Genomic DNA, 25,601 nt, shown 5'->3' on the forward strand with positions numbered 1-25,601 from the left:
TTAAGAAGGTAAATTTCCAGTGCTCTGTGTATGGGGGTATAGCTCAGTGGTAGAGCATTTGACTGCAGATCAAGAGGTCCCCGGTTCAAATCCGGGTGCCCCCTTGTTTTTTATAAATTATCTTGATAATACATTTTATACAACCAATTAGTAAAGACTCACCACATTAATTATTCTTAATAGTATTCAGACAAATCGTATTTTTTTTTGCTGTTGTTTGCAAATGTGCTTGTTTTTTTTGAACATCTTGTAGGAGCTATTTGTCTACTTTTGTGTTAATTTTGTATGTTAATTAGAATGTTTACTTTTCTTAGTATTTTGCTAATTTGATTGATTTGATTTTTTTTTGTTTGTTTGTTGTTGTTGTTTTTTTTACCAGTTTTGTCAAGCCAGTTGGGCACAAGGAAGAGGAGAGGAAAATTGTTTGCCTGCAAACCATTTAATAAAGCTTACCAAACGCATTATCTGCATTTGTAAACTACAACCCATGGCGTATCTTGGTTATTTTGGAGTTAAGTTTGATTCTTTTTTTTTTTTATTTAATTTGATTTGACAAAACAATGCACTACACATCCCATTCCAGATTTAGTCTCCATTTGCTGGTATAATATCCACTTTTCTGATCTTTCCTATAGATTTTAGTGTGGCAACATGCTATATTATGTAAAGTATAGCAATTCAAATATGAACACTGTATATAGTATGTAGCATGTAGACACTGTGTATTTATATACAAAATACTCTGAATTTACAGAGACATTTCACCTCTCTGTGGATGGATGGATGAGTAGATCACCAAATATACTCCAGAACAACAGATTCCCAAAGAACTTCAGGAGATTTTGCAGTTATAAAAATGATGCTGTAATGTTTCCATGGTTCACCAATAAGCTGGGTATATGGGGGTTTGCATGTATTAACTGTATCTGTGTGGGTTTCTATGGCTTCCTCACACCTCACAAAGCATGATGTTATGTACCTTGGATATACCAAATACGTTTGGAGTTAGCATTACGGTTAGCACTTTGAGTTAGTGTTAGATTTAGGGTTAGGATTGTCATTATCCTTTGCTCCAAGTGTGTGTCTGCACGATGCCCTGTGATGAACTGGTGTTAAGGATGCATTTCTGCTGGGGGTAGGTAGTAGTGGCCAATGGGGTTAATGCACTGGGTTGTTGATCAGAAGATTGGAGTCCAAGCCACAGCACTGCCAAGCCACCACTGCTAACCACACCCGAGGAAATATACCCCTTGCCCTATTGCTGCCCCAGGGGTGCTGCATAAAGACTGACCCTGTGACACGATTTCAACACCAAAAATAGGAGATACAAAGGAAAGTATTCCACTCTGCAGTAATGAGAGGCAATGATAAGTCCTTCTTCTTCTTCTTCTTCTTCTTCTTCTTCTTCTTCTTCTTCTTCCTCTTTTTCTTCTTAACCAATAGGTATTATTAAATGCCTTTGTTGCAGTTTACATTTTGTACCACTAGATGAGATACTAACTCTATAATCGGGACAATGAAAAACCAGCACCGTTATTGCGCAACATCTAGAAAGATGAGCAAATCAAAGGAACATCAGAATAAACTGTATGAGACTTTTACAAAATCCTTGCCATAGTGTTTATTAAACTAGTTCCTTAAAACAGCTGATTATAAAAGTGATTTGTAAATTATAAATGGATCATAGCAGAAGAAACCAATAGAGATTCAAGCAGTTTTATTGTCCCATTCAAAACCACAAGTGGACTCAGTTTCAATACATAATGCAACAATACTACAGTATCAACTTAATATAAATAACAATTAAAAAAGAAAAAAAAACTCATTTTACATGACATCCTATTTCTGTGCTAACAAACTGCAAGTATATACAAAGAAGATTTCTTTACAGAGTATAAAGAGCAGAAAATAAGAACGGTGCTACATGAATAGTATTATGACCGTATCTTTGACAAATGCTCGTTTCAGTGAAGAAAGGCTATGCTGAAAGTGTATTCCATTCCTACCCATGATTCCACTGGTGTCTTAAGGAAACCTGAGTGTTTTGGCGTTATAATACATGCTTAAGGGAAAGGAGCGGTTGCATATCTTTGTTGCAGCGTCATAGGACTTTCTCATAATGCCATTCCAATGGCCAATCTACATGCGCTGTAAGGTTTCAAAAGCTTATTGTTCTGCATTCAGTTTTTTTGACGGTAAACAAAAAAAATTCTTCTTTATTTACTGTTTTTTGTGTTGTAATAAGGTTAGAGTTCTATCACAGATGCACTTTGTCCCTGGTTATATTCATGTGTTGTTGTTGTTGTTGTTGTTGTTGTTGTTGTTTTTTATTTGCATCAAATACAATCAATTATTTTTACATACTCAAGATTTGGCCAAACTTTTTTTTCCCCAATATAAATGTGCCTGTAGCAAAGCCTTTCATTCCCAAGCATTAGCAAATGCATGCAACTGTGCTACCAAGCTTCCAGGATCACAGAACATAGCCAATGTATTCTGTATTCTTTGGCTTTTGGGATTTACGAAGATCTTTCTTCCTCTCTTTCAGTTTCGAAAACCAGATTTAATCTTGGTGTATTTCTAATTCGAACGGAATACATCAAATGTGTGCTCATGTCTAAAGTATATCCAGATATGTTCTCTCTCTGACTTGCTCCTGTAGTCATCTGCGTGTCAGAACATTTCCATTGATTATTTTTGTTATTAAACCGGGATGATGGGTGAAAGTGAACCTTTCTTCTATTTGAACACAGGTGGCCTAAATAGAACATGTCTAACCTCTAAAAACTTGTCGTACCAGAATTAGGTCACTATCCTATACATCAATACATATCAAGAAAAAGTCACATGCTGAGACACTTTATTGCACATTATCCTGAACCTCCCTGGAGAAAGATCTAGAATATTTTGACACTGGGATACATTTCTACATTCTCCGCTTCTCCAGTTTCCAGTTCACCTACACTGACCTACTGTAACATCAGACATAATAGATTATGGTTTGTCAAGGTGATCTCTGTCCTAATTTATTAATAGGAAAACTCTTACTGTATATCGGTGTATTTCTATATTTGCTCCTCAGTACAAGAGTGGAATGTGAGAGCACAGCACCTCAGGATTCTTATTTAACAGTTGTTAACCTGTTGTAGTCAGATATGTACTGTTTAAGCAACTAAAGGTACTTGCCGTGTAGGTGGTTTTCCTTTGCCATGTTTTTTAAGGTTGTCTGGGGAATAATAAGTATTTTATTTGCTCTTTCACGCTCATCTCTTTCCTCATCCTTTACATCCTTCAGCCTGCCTCCGCCCAAGCCCAACACTTTCTCCCCAAGCTCTCTCCCAATCTCTGTTGCTATGGTGCAGGAACCACAGGAGGTTTATTTCGGAATGTCTCGAAAAAAGCCAGCATGCCTTTCTTTATGCTAGATGAAGCCATTTTGGGTTGTGTGTATCCATGCTGGCATGGAGGAAAGCTGGAGCCATCCATGGAGTTGGCGCGTTTGACTTTGGAGCCGGCTCGCCACATTTTAGACCTCAAAGGTGGTGTCTGGGAAACCAAGCACTTCTGGTACTGGACCTGGGTACCAAACATAATGGATGCTAGATTTGAATAAGCCTAATAGCATGAGTATAGATTATAGTGCATTACTTTACTCTAAAAGTAAAAGTTGTAGGACAGTAGTAAATGTTTTGCAGTACATTTACAGTAATACAACTTACCATACATGCTGCCTGGACTGCCTCGGATACGATCCCAGCGTCAGGTTCACACCAGAATACGTGACACTCAAAGCGCTGAGTGCCGGCATCTACTATCACTGCAAAGGTATGCGTGTCATGACCGACTCCGAGGAAGGTCAGATAGCGTACCTGGGATTCCCAAAAAGGGTCTTTGCCATCCTAAAGCAAGACAACAAACAGAGAGATCAAACCATCATTACCGAGTCACAAATATTTACTGCATAAAAGAGAACCAGTGTCCTTATTAATCCGATCCTAATTTTATTCTTTACAAGGCTAGGCCATGATCAACTCTAGCATATATTTAACACCTACAGTATAGGTCTTCTGTTATTACTGTATTCTGTTTCACCAGCTGAGGAGACTAAACAAGAGATTTCTAGTCAGAATATCCTAATCTATGGATCGATGTTGACACTTATCCTTCCGTACCTCTCCCCTCCATAGCGACAGCACCTTGTCTGACACGTGAATGACAATCGGTTCCCATTCGTCTCTGTCTCTGGAGTGCATGATGCTCTCTATAGCCCTGTTCAGCACTTCCATCCCTGCAGGACCAAACACACAACATTAGGAACAAAGTGAAATCAAACAAAGTGAGAAACAAAGTGAACAAATTATGAAAAGAAACCTTTAAAGTTGGTGCCCTCCTTCAAACAGACACAGTACCAATTTTTAAATTTTGAAAGTATTAGGGCACCAAAATGTGCAAAAAAAACCCCACCCATGGCTCCCATGCAACAGGGGAAGATACGTTTGAATATGATCAAGCTAATCAAGGATATCATTAAGCTAATTTCTATAGCAACACATGCTGTAGGTTTCATCTATGTGGATTGGTAGGTGCTCATCCTCATTAGAGATTAAATTACAAGAGGGGGGACACGGTGGCTTAGTGGTATGCACGTTTGCCTCAGACCTCCAGGGTCGAGGGTTCGATTCCCACCTCCGCCTTGTTTGTGTGGAGTTTGTATGTTCTCCCCGTGCCTCGGGGGTTTCCTCTGGGTACTCCGGTTTGCTCCCCCGGTCCAAAGACATGCATGGTAGGTTGATTGGCATCTCTGGAAAAATTGTCCGTAGTGTGTGATTGTGTGAGAGAATCAGAGTGTGTGTTTGCCCTGTGATGGGTTGGCACTCCGTCCAGGGTGTATCCTGCCTCGATGCCCGATGACGCCTGAGATAGGCACAGGCTCCCCGTGACCCGAGAAGTTCAGACAAGCGGTAGAAAATGAATGAATTAATATAAAAAGAAAGAAAGAGAAGGAAAATGCCTTGAAAACACTTCAGACAATTTTCTAGAATAATCACTAATCATCAGGTGACCACAAAACATAGAAGATTAAATCCACTAGCACTTCTGGAAAGATAACGAAGGCCAATGACATTGTGCCATGTTTTCTCTATAAAGAGTCGGTGCTTAAAGGGACAACACTAGCCGTTACAGAGCTGCCTCTATCTCCAGGGAGCTATGATAGATAAATCTTCTTAACAGTATTTGATGAAAGTTCTCTTGTTCTCTCTGAGAGCGGTCATGACACACTAACCCTGGGACAAACAAAGCTGCGTGCCTGTGCATTGTCCTTGCTCTGCAGCATCACTTTTCCCTCCGCTGTGTCCTTTCAGCTTCATAATTGTACCTCTTTTAGAAGGTCTGCTCTCTCTATATATACTGTATATATAGCAAGAAATCACTTAAATAAGACCTGAGTGACAAAGTAGACCAAAAGATCCTCAAAAGCTACACATCATGCTGAGATCCAAAGAAATTCAGGAACAAATGAGAAAGAAAGTAATTGAGATCTATCAATCTGGAAAAGGTTATAAAGCCATTGCTAAAGCTTTGGGACTCCAGCGAACCACAGTGAGAGCCGTTATCCACAAACGGTGAAAACATGGAACAGTGGTGAACCTTCCCAGGAGCGGCCGGCTGACCAAAATTACCCCAGGAGCACAGAGTCGACTCATCCAAGATGTCACAAAAGACCCCACAACAGCATCCAAAGAACTGCAGGCCTCACTTGCCTCAGTTAAGGTCAGTGTTCATGACTCCACCATAAGAAAGAGACTGGGCAAAATGGCCCGCATGGCAGAGTTCCAAGACGAAAACCGCTGCTGAACCAAAAAGAACATAAAGACTCGTCTCAGATTTGCCAGAAAACATCTTGATGATCACCAAGACTTTTGGGGAAATACTTTGTGGACTGATGAGAGAAAAGTTGAACTTTTTGAAAGGTGTGTGTCCCATTACATCTGGCGTAAAAGTAACACTGCATTTCAGAAAAAGAACATCATACAGTAGCAACAGTAAAATATGGTGGTGGTAGTGTGATGGTCTGGGGCTGTTTTGCTGCTTCAGGATCTGAAAGATATGCTATGATAAATGGAATCATGAATTCTGCTGTCTACCAAAAAATCCTGAAGGACAACGTGCAACATCTGTTCGTGACCTCAAGCTGAAACGAACTTGGGTTCTGCGGCAGGACAATGATTCAAAACACACCAGCGAGTCCACCTCTGAATGGAAAAAAAGAAGACTTTGGAGTGGCCTAGTCAAAGTGCTGACCTGAATCCTACTGAGATGCTGTGGCATGACCTTAGGAAGGCGGTTCATGCTCGAAAACCCTCCAATATGGCTGAATTACAACAATTCTGCAAAGAACCAAAATTCCTCCACAGCGCTGTAACAGACTCATTGCAAGTTATCGCGAACACTTGATTGCAGTTCTTGCTGCTAAGGGTGTCACAACCAGGTATTAGGTTTAGGGGGCAAGCACTTTTTCACACAAGGCCATGTAGGTTTGGATTTTGTTTTCACTTAATAAAGTTTCTTTAGCTTATCAGAGCTTCCGCAGTGTTGCGTAAACAGGTACTGACCTATTGTTAAAAGCACGGTTGAAATTTTAAGTGAATTGATTTAATATCTGATCACAGTAATGACCACTCACCCATTGCTCTGGAGACGGGAAGGTTTCCGACGTACTCAGCCTCAAATCTCTGAACCCTCTGCCTGACTGCATCTAAAAAGTTGACTAAAAAAACACACACAAACCAGGAAATTAAAGAATGCTATGTATGTATGTATGTATGTATATAATGGATGCTTTGGTTAAAATAAAACCATACCAATATGTCAAAGATCACTGATTTAAACAGATATATAAATCGTACCTTGGTGAGGCAGATCCTCAGGAGAAATGCTCTCCATTGTAAGCGATCGTGGCACGGATGGAGGCATCGCTGCTTTCTCTGCCATGATCTGCAAACACGTACAAATAATTACTCGATAACAACAATCATTATAATTAATTCGAATCACTTTATCTTCAGAATGTATTCTTCGTTTGTCGAGTTAATAAGTTCCCCCAATTTTATTTATTTTGAACCCTGTATTTCCTGCATGTTCCTCAAATGAAAGATCAAATCCCAAACACTGACGAATTAGAAGCAAGCTCTCACCTTGGAACACATCTCATGCAGGGCAGAGGCTATAGTCTTAGCTGGTGCGTTGCAGCGGAACACGTGGCACTTCAGCATGCACGTATCCTTATCACTGGCCACAAAGGCAAAGTCCCTACAGCAGGATGACAGACACAAACACACAGAACTACATCTATGGCCCAGGAGTAATCTTAAGAAATATCACACACTTCATGATAAATATAAAACTCTATTCTAAAGAGTAGATTTAAAGGAGAATATCTTATCATATTATATATTTCTTCACTAACAGTCTTCAAGAGAAGAGAAGAGAAGAGAAGAGAAGAGAAGAGAAGAGAAGAGAAGAGAAGAGAAGAGAAGCAGAGAGGAGAGGAGAGGAGAGGAGAGGAGAGGAGAGGAGAGGAGAGGAGAGGAGAGGAGAGGAATGAAAACCAAAGAGAAAAGAGATGGGTAGGCAGCAAGAAGAGAAAAAAGAAAGGAAGACAGAAAAGAAAAGAGACAGAAGAGATAAGAAAACATTGAGATGGATAGACAAACAGAGAGAAGAGACGAGTATTAGATGTATATTGAATATAATATAATATATAATATTTTTAATAATTATATATAATAGATTATTATATTAAATTTAACATATAATATACTTAGTTATATTATTCTTATTTAGTATTTCTCTCTCTCTATCTCTCCCTTCTCTCCTACTCTCTTCCTTCTCTATCACTATATCCTATCACCTCCTCTCCTCTCTCTTCTACTCTCTTCTATTTCTCTCCTCTCTCTCCTCTCTCTCCTCTCTCCCTTCTCTTCCGTCTCCTCTCCTCCCTCCTTCTCCTCTCCTCTCCTCTCCTCTCCTCTCCTTCTCTTCTCTCCTCTCCTCTCCTCTTCTTCTTTTCTCTCCTCATCTCCTCTCCTCTCCTTCTCTCTTCTCTTCTCCTCCTCTCCTCTTCCCTCTCTTCTCCTCTCTTCTCTTCTCCTCCCTTCTCTTCTCTTCTCTTCTCTTCTCTTCTAGAGACAGTTGTTATTGCCTTTCTTTTCATTCCTACAATTCTGTTTCCTATTCTGCATCTGAGTTACAGCTCTATAACACTGACTCTTTTTGTCTGATGCTCAAGACAATTAAAAATTAGTGAAGACTGTATAACTCTTGCTGATGTTTGACAGTTCAGGGACATACCTTTTACATTTTCAGCATTTAGCAGAAGCCCTTATCCAGAGTCACTTACATTTTATACAACTGAGCAGTTTGGGGTTAAAGGCCTTGCTCAGGGGCCCAGCAGTGGCAGCCTGGTAGACCTGGGATTGGAACTCACAACCTTCCTATTGGTAATCCGACACCTTAACCACTAGTCTAACACATCCCCATCGTCTTTCACTGTGATTCTAATGCAAAGAGAGGAACCTTTAAGGTATCCAATAAGTCGCTGTTTTTTTATTTATATTGCCTCTATGCAGCATAGAGTATAGTTCCTACCTTATAGGCAACATATCCCAGGTACCAGGAGTGTAAAACAGGAAAAGTCAGACTCGAATGATCGATAAGTACGGCATTTATTTTTCATAAGGCCTTCATCCGGATAATGGTAGTGCGCAACCTTCTTTTACGCTTTCGTCTATGTAACATGCTGAATATGCAGAAATAGCCAGTGTGGTCAATTTGATTTGCAAATTCAGCTAAACTACAGTATGTTAGAGAAGAAGAACCTACAGATAAATCTTGTTAGACATTTCATATACCGTGTGCTGTCAGATGTGACATTGCATTCTGGCAACGATGTGAAGGCTTTGCAAACAATATGACTCATCTCTACCATTATACAAGCTGCCACTATTATACATTTTGCATGCACAACCCAGTAATCAATCTATAGCTGTTGTTTAACAGCCATGGTTTCTTAAAAATGTTTTTTTTCTCTCTCTCTGAGCACTAATCTGGAGATTTTAGGAGAAAAACAAAACATATAATTATACGGTACAGCTATTTCACACCCACACGGATGTTGACCTTGACTCTATCATGCAACAAGGGCTATCGGTAGGACGCAATTAGCAACAAGCTATTCCTCGTCCGTTCGACTGAAACCACAAACTGGACCCCCGAATTAAAACTGGTTCAATTAATTTACACATCAGCTTGTTCAGTGTTTTGCTCTGTAGGGATTTCATCAGTGGTTTGTAATTAAATCTGCATGGATTTGTCAGGATTAATGATGGCAGTGTCCCAGTCGGCCTGACCCATAATGAATTATATCTGCAAAATATTACAAGCTGGAACTGTTATTGATTTATCAGGACAGGGTCGAAAATACCGTTACATGCATTTGTTGGTTGAATGAAGCATAAAGATTTCTACATTTGTACATGTGCTTCATGCATAGGAAAGAAAAGGAAGGAAGCAACAGCACCGTTCATCTATCTACTTAGAACATGAACAAGCCAACAGATTAGATGAGAGAAGGCAGGAAATGAGATGAAGAATTAAAAATGACATGAAATACAGAGTAATAAACTTGGATGCAAGACGTCAATCCCACAAACGACATGTTTATATCATCTGGTTAAGAAGATAAAAAAAAAAAGGTGCAGTGATTACCTGTCTCTGTATTCACGAGTGCCGATTTAAAAAGAAAAGAAAAGAAAGAATTGTTAAAGGATGCTTAAAAAAATTACCATAATTATTTTAATTTGTAGACACCTTAAATATCATGAACAATTATATGGATTGTGGGCACTCATGAATTGCTAATCATCTGAAAAATATTCACAGAAGATGCAACACATTTTTTTCCAGGCAGAGAAAAAAATAAGAGCAGGTTAAGTCCGGATGATAAATATATATCAGACTATGGGGCTTGGTTTTTCCCGGAAGCCCTGCTGAGTGTAACCAGAAATAGCAAGACTTAAATTAACTCCACATGAGCACCTGATCGTATCATCAGCAAGTGTATAGAGCTAGGTTGACCGCAGCCATGGAGACATATCGAATGAAAGCATGTCTCGGATCAAGAACCCGATTTTGCTATTGAAATATAAAATATATGAGTTGCATAGGCACTGGATTGTATAAGCAGGTCTGTTTCGAAGGCGAGGGTCGATTGCATTGACAGTGTGCCACTAACTGACTGAAACGAAGTTAGTGGCACAGAGTGGCTAAAAAAGGAGGAGAAAAAAAACAAACACATTCGTTACTGTTACTGACCTGCCGTTGTTGCAGCCTACCCCCCACACTCGAATGCTGACGATGGGTTGGCAGTGGATAAGACTGCGGTCTATGGGATCCAGGAGGCTTAGAGTATCCTTTTTGAGCACCATCATCATGTCCTGACCCTTATCACACACACACACACACACATATATATATAAAGATACACATCAAAATGTTCAGGAACAATATACCTTTGACTCCCGGGTAAAGTCTTGCCCCAGCACCTTTAACACTAACCTATAGCTCACATGACCTTCTAAATAAAAAGCTATAATAAATATCAAGGGCTTATTAAGGTCTCTTACATGCCGAACCTTTACATACTCACAATGACGTACTCACCTCTCCCCAAGCTCCGACTGCGTCACGGCCCTCAGCTTTGCTGTGAGAGAGCTGCTGGATGCAGTTATTGACTGCCAGGCTGCTCTTTCCTGGAGCCAGTTCCTCTTCTGGGATCTCCACCCATCCCAACGAGCGTACCGCAAAACACTGGGACACACGTGCACCTCATAAAACATCATGCAGTAGTCTAGCAAAAGTATGTGGACACCTGACCAATGACTCCTATACTGTATGTTCTTATTGAACATCCCATTCAAGATGACGTGCCCTCCTTAGATGTTACAATAAACTCCAATCTTTCCACTAGATGTTGGTAAGGATTTGTGTTCATTCAGCTACAAGAGTATTAGTGAGATCAGTCACTGATGTCTGGGGTGCAGTCAGTGTTCAAGTTCAAACCTTAACACACCATTTCTTCATAAAGCTTGCTTTGTGCACAGGGTCGTCGTCATGCTGGACGTGATTCGTCCTTGTAGTTCCAGTGAACGGAAATTGTAATGCTGCACCATGCGAAGACGTTCTATACAACTGTCTGTTCCAGTTGTGTGGCAGCAGTTCGAGGATAAAACACATATCGGTGTGATGTCTGGTGTCCATATACTGTATATGATCCATATAATGTATTAAAAAAATCTAGAAAATCTGAAAATTCCTGTTCTAGACTTGGAGACCTACAGTACAATATATGTACTGTATATGTACAGCTGCCACTGCTTGGCCCTTGAGCAAGGCCCTCAATCCTCCCTGCTCCAGGGGCGCTGTATCATAGCTGCCCCTGCACTCTGACCCCAACCCCCTCAGTTAGGGTATGTGAAGAAAAGAATTCCACTGTGTTGTAATGTATATGTGGCGATAATAAAGGCTTCTATGCCGCTTTTTCTGTTAAAAGCCAATGCTTGGACTCCTGTAGTTGTGAGAATAAAAATGAACATGTTAGCTGTGCTAGCTGGGTAGGAGGGATCATATTTGGTAGACAGAAGCCAAAATATATGGCGATTGGCTGCCTTGTAACAGTTTATGAAGATGGCCGGCTTTTTTTTTTTTCCAGAGTAAGCATATGTTCTTCATCTCTTTTTAGGTAACGTAATGCCGGGGACCAAAATGGTGCAAAGCAGAAGGCCAAAAAAAAAAGAAGAAGAAGAAGAAGAATAAAAACAGCTTAAAATGACATGTGTGAGTAACAGAGGAGTCTTTGCACTCAACTGCATATATAATTTAATATCTTATGTATTTAAACGTATTTTAGCAATTAATCCAATGTCGCCTTTATGCATGTATTTTTTCCCCCTCAAAAATGCCCCTTTTCATGAGATATAAGCATTTATTGAACCTATTTGTGTTTGTCTTTGCAGTGACCTGCATCCTCTTACACAAGCTTAATGGAACAATGCCCTCAGTACTCCTTTTCATATCTTGATAGGGGTCAGTACACATACAGTATACAGTACACACCTTTCACACACATCAATAGCATCTCCAATGAGGGAACAAAAGCTGATCTGGTCTCTGCCCTTAATCTCACCTTCCTACTGTCTGTCTTATGAAAAATCCTTTTCATCTCAGGATTTCATTAACAGTCATTTAAACGTTTAGCTTTGGAATGGTACCTTAGAGTCTGGGTCCATGTTTGCACAGAAGTATTCTTCCTGCCAGGATGCTCTAATGGAGAGGGAGAAAAGCATTAGTCTTTAATCTACTACAATGTGATATCTATGCCATAACTCCGATGTTTGTTTGTTTTTTTTATCAGGAGAAAAATCGGCACAGGGGTCGTGTAGCATGTACTGATTATTGGTGCTTTAATCAGCTGACCGTCAAGGATCTCCATCCGACGGTTTCTTTCTTTCCTTTCAAGCAGATAGCAAAGATTCAGTACACTAGACCTCAGCTGAGCTAATAATACATCTGAATCTGAAAGAGAGATCATTTAAAGCAGGACATCGACGAACTACGGACAATCGGGAATGGTGTATGTGTATTTAATCGACACTACTTCAGTATTTTAGAGGTGTATTAATATACCACAGGTTGATTTTATCACCGCAAGTCACCAGCCACTGCACTATGAGGTTGCAGGTAGGCGTTCCTACTACTGGTTGCCATAGTGATAACGTTTATCAGTGGGTGGAGCCACTAACATTCCAAATGAATTCATTTTGGTCGCTTTGTCACTGTAGGTGCGAATGCACTATTAAAAGGAGCACGTTAATGCAGTCGTGTCATTTGTGTTACAGACAGATAGAACTACTGTCTGAGCTGCTGGTATAGAAATAAACAGACATTTTTTCAGTCTTAATTCGAGATTACAAATGCACTTTGGTTTAAAGGAGAATATTTTTTTTAGTAAGGTGGAATAATATGTAATGAACTATAATGATCAGTACCTAATAAACATGTTCCATTTGGAGCCATTAGCAAAACTGATTTTATTCTCTCTCTCTCTCTCTCTCTCTCTCTCTCTCTCTCTCTCTCTCTCTCTCTCTCTCTCTCTCTCTCTCTCTCTCTCTCTCACACACACACACACACACACACACACACACACACACACACACACACACACACACACACACACACAATTCTTCTTCTGGTGCTATATTAGCCGTTTGAGAGGACATCTGCTGACTGGAGCACCAGGTGTTTTCTGTCCTTTCTCTTGGGCATACAAGTGGGATTTACTGTCAGTGGCTTAATTACAGCAAAGTAGAGAAACACAAGGTAAACACAAAAGCTGGACGATCTAAAGGACAATTACAAAATGTGTTTCAGTGTGCATGTTGCAAAGCAGCAGTAATCTTATATTTGTAGGGTAAATTGAGTATATGACGTATTTCATCAGACCATTCGAAACAGAGTTCTCGAATTGAGAACCGAATCTTTGCATACTGAAAAATACATTCATAAGGTTTGTCCTACATACTGTGTATATTCCACATTGAATAATCTAATCAAGCTCATAATAATCAGTAAGGAATAAAGAAATTATAATAAATTAAAATAAACCTATTCTCCATTTGAGAGACACCAGAGTTAAAACGCTAAATGGGTATAGTTACATTACATTTATAAACCCTTTATAAACCCTTTATAAACGAGTGACTTACATTTATAAAACTGAGCAGGGCAGTAATGGGATTTGAACTCCTTTGAACATTTTAGGTCAATTTCAGTTGTCTTTTTTTTTTTTTTTTTGATCTAGTTGAATTTGACATTTTCTGAGACCTGGCAACCCTGGACACCACCAAAATCCTGGCCTGATATGTTGAGTTTATCTATGCCTAAATTTTTAGAATCTAATGTGTACCACAGTGAGGAGTCTGAATGCATCGCACAAACATTGTTTCATTATTAAGTTTATTTTTTTGTTTTGAGCATTTAAAATATTAAAAATCTAGGGCACATATTTAGAACAGAGGCTCCATCAAAAAATGTGTTGCACTGAAACACTGCTGTATCGATGTACAGTAACGGGTTGAATTATTGCGTGCTGTATGATCAGTTCCTTTGCCAATAATGTAGAAATTTAAAATATACCCATCACTGAGGGAACGCATGGGGCTTTCTGTTAGCCTCCGTCTAGACTCACACCTCCCATCTGCTCCCGCACTCTGCCAGAAAAGACAGGGGAATCGTCAGCTTAACACAAACACAAACTGAACATGTGCACATGTGTATATCCTGGAGGAGTGTATGGTGTTGGATGTGTAATCGATCTTGTCTTTACATACACAGAAATATGACAATGGTGTGGATAGTAACAGTGTGACCTCAGAAAGAACACTGACCTTGAGCGGGTTAGCTGGGAGTCCGTTAGTGACGCTCGGTTCGTCCTCTGTGCTGTATGAAGGGTGCTGCCACTGTGTGGTGCCTGAAGGGACATGCCAGTAGTAGGTACCGGTGCTGTCCCGTATAGTACGCCATCCTGGAGGGAGGTCTGAATCCAGCGTCAGGTTCTGATCATTCCAGATGTCATCTATGACCAAAGGCACAATGGTGTACATTTACATTTCTGGCATTTATCAGACAGAGTGACTTTGATATTGAGGGTTAAGGGCCTTGCTCAAGGGCCTTTCTCAGGGCACATTGATAAACCTGGGAGCGGTACTCAGGACCTTCTGATCAGTAGTCCAACACCTTAACCACTAGCTTACCACAGCCCTTCAACTTCCTGTAATGACACTCTGTACACTCACAGCTAATTGTTCCCATAAATTGCTCCATACTCTCATTGCTTTGTACTTCATTTATATCACTTCATACTTTAATTTTATAATGTACACAATATGCATTTTAATAATGCATAGTTTAGAGGCAGCAGCTCACAGCTCTATTGTCCCCGGTTCGATCGTGAGCTCGGATTTCCGTCTATGCCGAGTTTTGCATGCTTTGCATGATGACCAAGCAAATATTCTGGGGTTCTTAGATTTCCTCCCACCTCCCAAGAGCATCAGGCACACTAAAACTGTCTGTAGGTGTGAATACGTGTGTGGACGACATCCCATCCTGGGTGTATTTATGTCACACAAAGATTTCCTGTGAAAGTTCAAACCCTGACTATGACCCTGACCAAGATTACTGAGCAGTGCTTACTGAAAATGTATAAATAATTAATGTTCTTTTTTTTTGTTTGTTTTGTCAATAGGTCAAAAAGCACAGTTCAATAAAGATTAGAATAGAACAGAATGGGGCATAGAAGCATTTATTATCGCCACATATACATTACAGCACAGTGGAATACTTTTCTTCCCAAACCCCAACTGAGGAGATTGAAGTCAGAGTGCAGATTACTGTATAATTTAAATCACTCACTCACTCACTCATTTTCTACCGCTTTATCCGATGTATAATTTAAATGTATAATTTAATTTTTTGTGTCAAATAATCAGTGAAAATTATATAAAGTCATCTAAAATATTGTAAACATTGTCAAAGAGTGCAGGGTTTTACAAAGATGTTAGTGTGAGGTAGACTGTGTGTGTGTGTGTGTGTGTGTGTGTGTGTGTGTGTGTGTGTGTGTGTGTGTGTGTGTGTGTGTGTGTCTGTGTGTGTGTGCTAATAAATGTGGATGTAAAGTGGGTTTGAGAGAGAGAGTGAGTGTCAGGATCTACCTCGGACTTTGACATGTGTTTTTTGTTTACGTTTTGTTTTCACGTGTCTGACCGCCCTTGTCTAATTCCTTCCCGCCTCAGCACACCTGTGTGTAATTGTCATCCTTATTTGTTTTGTCTTTGTTTTGTCTTTGTGTGGTTCTGTCTTGGTTCTTGAGTTTTGGTTTTATTTGTTATGTTTAATAAATCTGTTTTTATTTAACTGTCATGTGGGTCTTTTTATCTACCTACTGTAGACACCCCGGTTTTCTGACAGTGAGAGCTACATTATTCATGTCAAAGTTTTGTTTGGATGAAGAAGACTAGAGTGTGAAAAATGTATGAGAGCCAAGAGTGTGAATCAAATCCTGACAAAACCTCACATTGTGTTGTAGCCCTGATGATTTCCCCAGTATTCATAAAAGACAGCTGTTTCATAAAATCTGAAAATCCCACAAACTATTTCACCTTTCATTGTTTGCTTCATTCTCTGTTCTTCAAGTTCTTATTTACTTTGTTTTGTGAATCTTGTTTGGACTTTCTTTGTTCTGTTGCACGTTATCAAATATTAAGGCAGCACTCGCGTCTGTCTTCCATCCGCTGACAAGAACGACACACGATCGTTTTATCCGTTTGTTCAACGTTTAACAGCTTGTCATGTTACTGAGAAATCCAAGAGAAAAGGAAACGTTCAGCATAGTCATCTTTTAAAAAAGGCTTTGTCGTCGCTTTGAAATTTTAAATCATTGAGCAAGCCGCAGCAAGGGATAGCAAAGTAATGATAAAGAATCCATACTGCACTCCTGGTCTGGGATTAACCTGAAATTAGTGTGAATTAATTCATAGTCATCAAATCTTAAGTCTCCAGGCAGATTAACTCCCAAATTGTGTATCCGACATTTTGCTCTTGAGGAAATTGGTGGAGGAAAATTAAAGAAAGGAACAATAACAATGCACAATAACACCACTTCTCATCCATGCGTTTACAATCATGCTGCACAGTTTGACATCTTCTGTCTCACACATCATTAGCAAGGGAAGCCTTAGAGCAGTTTATTTGGATTTTTTTTGCTGAGCATAAACACCCTTGCACATTATCCCTTTAAAGCTAACATGCTCTTTTAATTAGTGCAAAAAAATTCCAGCAAACTCATGAGCGGTTTAAATCGAAATACTATCCATCTTCGTTCATCTCTCTTTCATGCTAGGATAAACCTGACCGTTATTATTACAATTATGCGTTCTTCAATTTCTTCTGTATTTTTATTCTTAAGTTGACAGACAATATTTACACAATACAGACATTCAATTATATATTATATCCAGCAGCATATCGAGTTCTTCAGCGGTATAATTCAAGACGTGTCCAAAAAGGCTGTATTAATACACAAGAGAGAGAATGTTAAATAAAAATGAAGACAGCAGAAAGGATTCGTTGTAAATTATGCATAATCCCCATGATAGAAACATCGTCCATTTTGTGATCAGGTCTCGATCAGAAACTGTGTAGATAGACAGAATGTTTTGATGTCAATTTCTAATTAAGTTCTTACAACGATCCCGAGGAAGCGTCAGTGTATTAGAGATTAAAGTTAAAGAGAAGTAAGCCATGCACTCATTTTATCGTCCACTTTATTAGGAACACTCGTACATCTGCTCAGTCGAGCGAGTATCCAATCAGATCAATGCATAAAGGTGATTTTTACAGTGACCCGAATTCAGACGGAGCTAGAAATATCTAGAATAAATCCGTCATGCATGAACGAGCGTGTGAATGCATGCATGTACGATGGCCTGCGATGGAATGTAAAACAGTGTACATCTCTCTCACACTCTTCCCAGTATAATCTGATGATCCACCACCACTCTGACCAGAATAAAGCTGGAACCATTGTCAAAAATCTACATGTATTTATGCAAATGAGGCTAATTAAATACATAAATATTCATACTTTACATATTCGAAAAACCGTAGTATCTGCATGATTGTAGAACTAATATGTTTAATTCACAATGAAGACTCTCGCAACAGAAAGCTTTTATTGCTGGAATATCTTTTATTTATTGTTAATGGATCACAGTGACAGTGTTTCATCGAACGGCCCTGAATAACTTATAGGAGAAGGACAAACTTGTAGAATGTTCTACAATGTGCAAAGTACTGCTTTGAGCATTTAGGCTCTCATATTATGTAGTTATTCCATTCAGTTATTGAAGTTTATTTTAAACACACAATATTTTTTTAGGTTTTTTAATGATTAATTTTAAGTCTTAAGTCTTGACACTGCAAGTGAACCCAAGAAAAGAGTTTACTGCATCAGCAAGATCACGATTTTAAATGACAACAGCACAGTAATCTGTGGAAGAAAGAGAGCAAAATTGACCTCTCTCTCTCTCTCTCTCTCTCTCTCTCTCTCTCTCTCTCTCTCTCTCTCTCTCTCTCTCTCTCTCTCTCTCTCTCTCTCTTTCTCTCGCTCTCTCTTTCTCTCTCTCTCTCTCTCTCTCTCTCTCTCGCACTCTCTCTCTTTTTCTCTCTCTCCTGTCAATCACAGAACTAAACTAATCATGGGCATCAGTGAGCTTGTGTATGCAGAAGAGGGCAGATATCCCTTTCCTCCGATCGTGTTACTGTACATGTAATTATACGTATAAAGACGCTCAATATGTGATCGACGTGATGCTGTATGTGAAGCTCAATCATCAGCGGAATTAAGAAAACTAAGTCTAGCTATTCAATTAAGACAAAAGTAATCACACCTTAGAAAAAGAGAAAGTCATTTGTCAAGCGTGTGTCATTAGTGTGTGGTAGTCAATAATCTGAGCTACATTACTGGAAGATTTAGAGCACAATCTGATGGGAATTTTAGGTTGTTTCAGCCCTAGTTTTGACAGTAATCTCTTCACTTCTCAGCACTTTGCTCCACGCTCATTGCAAGTGCATGTCAAAAGTACACGATAAATATTACACGTGTAGCGCCGGCAAGCTCACAGGAAGGTTGAAAGGAGTTCAGCATAAGGATGAACATGTGAAATACAAGAAGTGTATACTAAACTCTGAGTAGTGGAGCATGTAAAGGATAGAATAAAAGATAGATAAGACAGATAAGGCTAGTGCCATAGTGCATAGTAGAGTCTTAAAATAATGCTTAAACTGTCAGAAAAGAGAACACACTCATTTGACTTTCACCTCATTATAGTCATAAGGTTCTCGCTGCCAAAACTACTAAATATATCTTTTTCCTTAAAGATAGAACTTTATCATTTATTTGGGGGGAAAAAAACACAATATGCTTGCATACAATACAGTTCAAATACTTGCATCCTTTCTTCAATTCCTAGTTAATTAGAAACATAAATATATCATTTTCTATCATTTTCAAATTTTCAAAATCTAATATCTAAAGACGGTTCGAAGGAAAAATCAGTAGCCTTGCACAAGCTCATTCATTATTTTCCTGTATGCACTCAACCACTCTAGCAAGCATTTCCGTGTAAACTAAAATGCACTAATGTACTTCAAGACAGAATTGTTTTAGATATGCTATCAAGCTGAAATTAATGTATACACACACATTTTATAAATGCATAAACACATATATGCATAAAAGATGTATGTGTTCTTTTACCGGTTGTGAGTTGTGTGTCTGTGAAGAGACTATGAGCAAGTAGTAAAACAATGGCATAGAAAACCAGTCCTACACTCACACACACACACACACACACACACACACACACACACACACACACACACACACACACACACACACACACACACACACACACACACACACACACACACTATCTAAGGGCATTGTTTCTAGCCGATCCTCCTACAAATTTAGTCAAGCTGAACTTAAAACCTTCTCAAAGCCTCAAAGCACACCTACGCATGACATTTGTCACCTAGAGGCCATTAATGTAGGACAATGTCATACTTTATATATATATATATATATATATATATATATATATATATATATATATATATATATATATATATATATATATATATCTTTATGTATGTGTCTTATATTGTAACCCCCTCAAGAGCCTTGTTGGTAATATTCACAAATATTTGTTTTACCTGTAATTGAACTTAATGAATATATTTGTTTTTCTACCATGTTTAAATGAGAAAAGAAAGCTGTATATATATATATATATATATATATAGCAGAATTGCCAATAAAGATGACTCGGACACGGACTCTGACTCCGACTCTGATATCTAGTTCCCTTTTAGCTTGATTTTTGTTTTTTTTTCGCTTACTGTGGTGTCTGGTTTTAACATAGCTGCGACTTCTCAAATTCTCAGAAGAGCTCAATCTTCCACAGATGTCAAGGTTTTCTTAATCTTGACAGATGTGATGGTAAGGGGTTGAAAAGAAACCCCCTAGTGTTTAGTAGATGTCATGTCAAATTATGACAAATAGATAGCAATGGGATGGAAAAATTATGAGACGAGACGAGACGAAAGCTTTTCCATCACTTGATGCAACTAAGTTTGTCTGGAGGAGTGTGAAAGCCCCGTGGCAGTCATGGAGCCAGATCAAATGAGAGGGATTAAGGATCAGAATCAAATCTGCTTTTTGTTAGGCAAGAAAGAAAGAAGCGTCATTATATGTACGGATGTAAACGTATGAGCGGCACAGAAAGCTCGTAAACCGAAGGTGACTCCACCATTTAGTGGATGTGTTCTCCCTGAAAGGCTCTCTGAGGAACTGCCATCCTAGGTCACTGTCTAACTGTCTCTCCCTCAGTGCATGTAATGGAAGTTATTTTTAGAAGCTTTGCTTTGCTAAAATGGAGACTACTGGGGTGTTATGTCATGCTGGTACAATTAATAGTAAGCAAATTTACTCAAAAGCACAAGCATGTAGATAGAGATGGACAAAAACACGTCAGAACGTCTTTATACACAATGCAAATACCATCTGTTTTTCTAAATGTTTCAATTTCTAGCTTTTTCTAAAGTAGTTTTGGAATTTGTTGTTTAGCCTAAAAAGCTAAAAAAGAAACCTTAAAAGAATTTGTGATTGAACTTGCAGCATGTTTAGGGCTTTTTTTTTTGCAGGAAACTACTTGTAACGGATAGATAGACAGGATACATCTTTTAAACTCCTACTATTAAAGACAAGTTAATAAAGACTTTCTATAATAACTCGTGTTTGACGAAAATTCAATGGAAGAGGGCTTTGGCGTCTCTTGATGTGTCTCGGCCTCAATGCTCAAAAAATCTGCGGTCATTTTAGGGGGAAAAAAAATCCGGCTCCAACTAAAATCGTAGAGTTTAGTTGATTTTGTGTTCATTTTTATAATCATAAAACTGCAACATTATCCTAAATGCACAAAGCCAATTTGAAAAAGCATGATGGCTTCACGCATTTATCATTGACTTGACTTCTCATTATCATGCTAACCTCCATAAGCTGGAAAATACTTGAGTAATTGTACACTGTTACTATACTTAAGTATAATTTTTAGAATATTTAATTGATTGTAACTGAAATTCATTCATTCATTTATTCATTCATTTTCTACCGCTTAGCCGAACTTCTCGGGTCACGGGGAGCCTGTGCCTATCTCAGGCGTCATCGGGCATCGAGGCAGGATACACCCTGGACGAAGTGCCAACCCATCGCAGGGCACACACACACTCATTCACTTACACACTACAGACAATTTTCCAGAGATGCCAATCAACCTACCATGCATGTCTTTGGACCGGGGGAAGGAAACCGGAGTACCCAGAGGAAACCCCCGAGGCACGGGGAGAACATGCAAAAGGCGGGAATCGAACCCCCAACCCTGGAGGTGTGAGGCGAATGTGCTAACTACTAAGCCACCATGCCCCCCCGTAACTGAAATTGAATTACTGTATTCTTACTTCATTGCATTTCCAAGAAAACTTGTTACACAAGTTTTATACAGATCATCAAAATACTCATTAAAAATCTTGAACATCTTTTTTTCTTTTATCTAGCCAATGACCGTACATTACAGGTCAATCGAATGAACTCATCCAGACGAGTTCATCAGTGTAGAAAAGTGTCAAGATCCATGACAATTTGTCATCTTCCTTTGAATAACTGTCGCAAAGCTGAAGCTGTTCATGTGTGTTAGAAGATGAATAAACTACAGGACTGCAGTGTGGAACTTAAGCCTTACCACAGTCAAATGTTTCAATATGCTTGTGTAAGCAAAGACTCGTATTAAATGAGTCGTGTCCTTTACCTCCATAGAAAGCATGAACTCTATCTAATATCAAACAGCATGATGAGTAAGTTTCACTAATCTGCTACCTTTAACTTGCTATATAAAATATATACGTTTTAGCATGGTTTCTTTACTAATACCAGTTTAGAATAGCATCCCTTCCGGTCGCTAACATTACTGACTAGCAAATCAATTTTAGCTAACGGTAAAGTTAAGTTTATCACTTAGAAATATTTACTTTTAACCGGTCAAGTAACAACATTTTGACTTTTTTTATTTGCCTTCCACATCAAACTAAGCTTTTGGGACTTTATCTACATCTGTACTCTCACATACGTATAAAGTTTTTCCACCTAGCATAATAACCATTAGTACAGGATGTTACTATGTTAAAATCTTTTAAAACACTATTTAAAATCATCACTGTTTTTGGAACATTCACCGGGACCGTAGTGGACAAAAAGAAAGACAGATGGAGAGAGAAAGAGAAAGAGAGAGTGTGTGTGTGTGTGTGTGTGTGTGTGTGTGTGTGTGTGTGTGTGTGTGTGTGTGTGTGTGTGAGAGAGAGAGAGAGAGAGAGAGAGAGAGAGAGAGAGAGAGAGAGAGAGAGAGAGAGAGAGTGAGGTGTAAGTTACAGTCCTGACACACATTAAAATCTCATGAGCATCACATTACATGATGTCACTACACAACTTCAACGTTCACAGAATATTGTTTTTAACATATATATTTTTATCAGTGCAAATTCCACTGTTGCACAACAGCCAACTCCTCCAAGGGTTTTTTTTTTTTTTGCTTAGCAGTGCAAATCATCCTTGGGGCAACAGTTACCTAGACAACTCATATCTGTACAATGTGCAACCAAATGCTTGCATGTCCCTAAGGTTTTAAAGCATACCCTTAAATGAATCTCTTGACATTTCGCATTGTCTTGTGTATGTGTGCTGATGTAAGAAAAGGAGACAGTATTGGGGTTAGATGAGGGGCATCTGTGAGAGCTAATGCTCACCCACATCCAGGATTGCTGTGTATAGAGTCAGGAAATTGAAATTGCATTAAGCTGACAGCACTAATCAAAGGACTAGTGTATTATCCTGCAATACAGACAACGTGTATCCATCTCCTGATTACTGCTACTGCTTGGTACATTACTGCTTGTTGTCCCTCGAGGGCATTACACAGAGACGCATCAGTGATCAAGCTAACCATGATTAATACTTTATAATGACAACTCTCAGGTCCTGTTTGTATGTAGTCGTGTTTGGACTTCAAGCAGAGTTGCAAAAACCTTACCAGTTAATACCCAAAACTTGTTGGCAAAACTTGCCAGTGATTACTGATGACTGATCGCATGTGAGTCAGGACAATAATGCATCAGTGTTTAGTGCAAAGGGAATCACACACCTGCAGAGCAGAACAAAGTGAACACTGTCTTTCCTTTTCTTATCTCTGGTTCTAGGATGAAAAAGAATAGAGAGAAGGAGAAGGGCACTCACCTTCGTAATTGACTATGATGATGGCGAGCATGTAATCCTTTCCCAGCATGGTGAGGTATATGTTCTCGGAGGTCCCCTGAGGTTAGCTGAGATACATTCCAGACCAAAATGCCCCGTTCATTTGCACACACTTACACGTAAGCCAGGGACACGGTCGCATGCCAGGCAGATTACATGACTCCCCTTTTCTCTCTCTTTTTTCTCCTATTCCCTTTTCTCTTAGTCTTTATCCAATTTTTTTGTTCAACACCTGCACTGGCTCAGTAACAGCAGTCAAAACCACAACAGCTTTGTCTTACTGACTGACTGACTCACTGACTCCTCCTTCTCTCTCTACTCTGTTCTCTCTCTCTCTCTCTCTCTCTCTCTCTCTCTCTCTCTCTCTCTCTCTCTCTCTGTCTGCTGCTCTCTCTTTCTGGTTGAGATTAAAGTGAGGCTGTTGGTGAGATCCTGAGGTATCACTGCCCCTCCCCTCTTTACCTTACGGTGATTGTGTTCATTAAATCCTGCAGCAACAACATCCCTTCTTCCTTTTCCCATCTCTCTCTATTTCTCTCTCTCACTCTCTCTCTCGGTCTCCATGGTGGTCATAGTGATGCCTTAAGGATGCCTGAGCATCAGAGCATCAGTCAGAAAAGAAAAACTCACTAGAAAATCTCCCTGTGAATGAGGCATAAATGAGAAAAATAAGACTCTAAATATGAAATCTTTAATCCTAGATCTAAATATTAACTGCACTGTACTGTATCTGCCTTCTTGTAGTCTATGAGGGAGAAAAAGTAATTGGGATTGAACTTTCCATTTGAGGTCATTAATCTCATCTGTTATGGGGATTAATGACTTCATATCTGACTCACACGTAGAGGCGCAGAGACAGAGAGTAACCTCCATCTGTCAAATCATGCACTGTGGGATCTGACCTCTTTACTTCTCTTTAAACCTTGATCCTTAATATCTGTGTGTGTGTCTGTGTGTGTGTGTGTGTGTGTGTGTGTGTGTGTGTGTGTGTGTGTGTGTGTGTGTGTGTGTGTGTGTGTGTGTGTGTGTGTGTGTGTGTGTGTGTGTGTGTGTGTGTGTGTGTGTGTGAGATAAAAAAAAAAAAAGTCCAAATATCACATGGAACACATGTTGAATGCAAACGATTCTGTGGAACGTCCAGAACACATGAGTGTGTGTGGACACATGGGTGTGTGTGGACACATGGGTGATCTGGACACATTCTGACCTCATATCATATCTTTCCTTTGTTTTGGTCTCTCGAGTATTATGAAATAACGCAGCTATGAAGCCAGGACAGTAAAGGAACCATTGATTTTTGCACTACTGAATCAGATATTATGCAAATACAGTTTTGTTCTCTACATCACTAGGTGCTGTCATTCCTGTTCCCATTTTATGTCCCTCAACTTGGATATCTGGAACTCTGGAAGAACAGTAATGACGTATTTGTAGCTGTTTGACTCTAATATGAAATGCATAGAGACAAAATGACTCAAGTAGCAGTTCCTATTTCTATAGTGTGTGTGTGTGTGTGTGTGTGTGTGTGTGTGTGTGTGTGTGTGTGTGTGTGTGTGTGTGTGTGTGTGTGTGTGTGTGTGTGTGTGTGTGTGCGTGCGTGCGCGCGCGCCCTGGTCCACCTTAACTCGTCACAAGGTCCGACATGCACCAGCCTCCGTTTGCGTCATCATGCACGTCGTCACTGGGTTGCCATAGCAACGGCGGCTCCATATGAAGTGCCCCCTCCCACCTTATTTAGCTCACACCATCTATTGTTCTAAATATTATTTTTGTGGATAAATAAATAAAGAATGACCAATTTCATTATGAATTCGAAAATCAAAATATTATAAATGATCATTCTAAAAAAAACAAACCATTAATAATATTTAGTGACATGCACACATACACATGCTACATACTGAATAGGTGGAAATAATTCAACAATAACTGCACAGTATTAGAATAAGTACATAATATTAGAGCAATTAATCTTTCACGACTGCAGACATGAATATGATTCTGTTACCACTATGTGATGACACCACATAAATAATTCCTAACATAAAGGATTATTATTTTGTGT

The 25,601-nt window shown here is 39.2% G+C and overlaps 1 protein-coding gene and 1 non-coding gene across 3 annotated transcripts; one reads left to right on the forward strand and one right to left on the reverse strand.

Annotated features, from left to right (window-relative positions):
• Window positions 1–32: 32 nt before the first annotated feature.
• trnac-gca lies at window positions 33–104 on the forward strand. Its single transcript has one exon. It is a non-coding gene; the product is annotated as a tRNA-Cys (tRNA).
• Window positions 105–1,710: 1,606 nt separating this feature from the next.
• On the reverse strand, window positions 1,711–24,153 carry apbb3 (amyloid beta (A4) precursor protein-binding, family B, member 3). Of its 2 annotated transcripts, XM_027153346.2 has the most exons (13): window positions 23,519–24,151; window positions 14,505–14,692; window positions 14,254–14,327; window positions 12,330–12,381; window positions 10,723–10,869; window positions 10,375–10,502; window positions 9,769–9,774; window positions 7,197–7,311; window positions 6,909–6,996; window positions 6,686–6,769; window positions 4,173–4,288; window positions 3,720–3,899; window positions 1,711–3,576 (listed from the first exon to the last, which is right to left on the reverse strand). In XM_027153346.2, exons 1-13 carry the CDS (start codon window positions 23,565–23,567, stop codon window positions 3,352–3,354), a joined length of 1,452 nt encoding a protein of 483 aa, XP_027009147.1. In that variant the 5' UTR covers window positions 23,568–24,151; the 3' UTR covers window positions 1,711–3,351. The 2 variants fall into 2 exon arrangements, with proteins under 2 accessions (XP_027009147.1, XP_027009148.1); XM_027153347.2 differs by lacking the exon at window positions 9,769–9,774 and having other exon boundaries at window positions 23,519–24,153.
• Window positions 24,154–25,601: the final 1,448 nt, after the last annotated feature.

Source organism: Tachysurus fulvidraco, chromosome 21, assembly GCF_022655615.1.
Source record: "Tachysurus fulvidraco isolate hzauxx_2018 chromosome 21, HZAU_PFXX_2.0, whole genome shotgun sequence".
Lineage (NCBI taxonomy): Eukaryota > Metazoa > Chordata > Actinopteri > Siluriformes > Bagridae > Tachysurus > Tachysurus fulvidraco.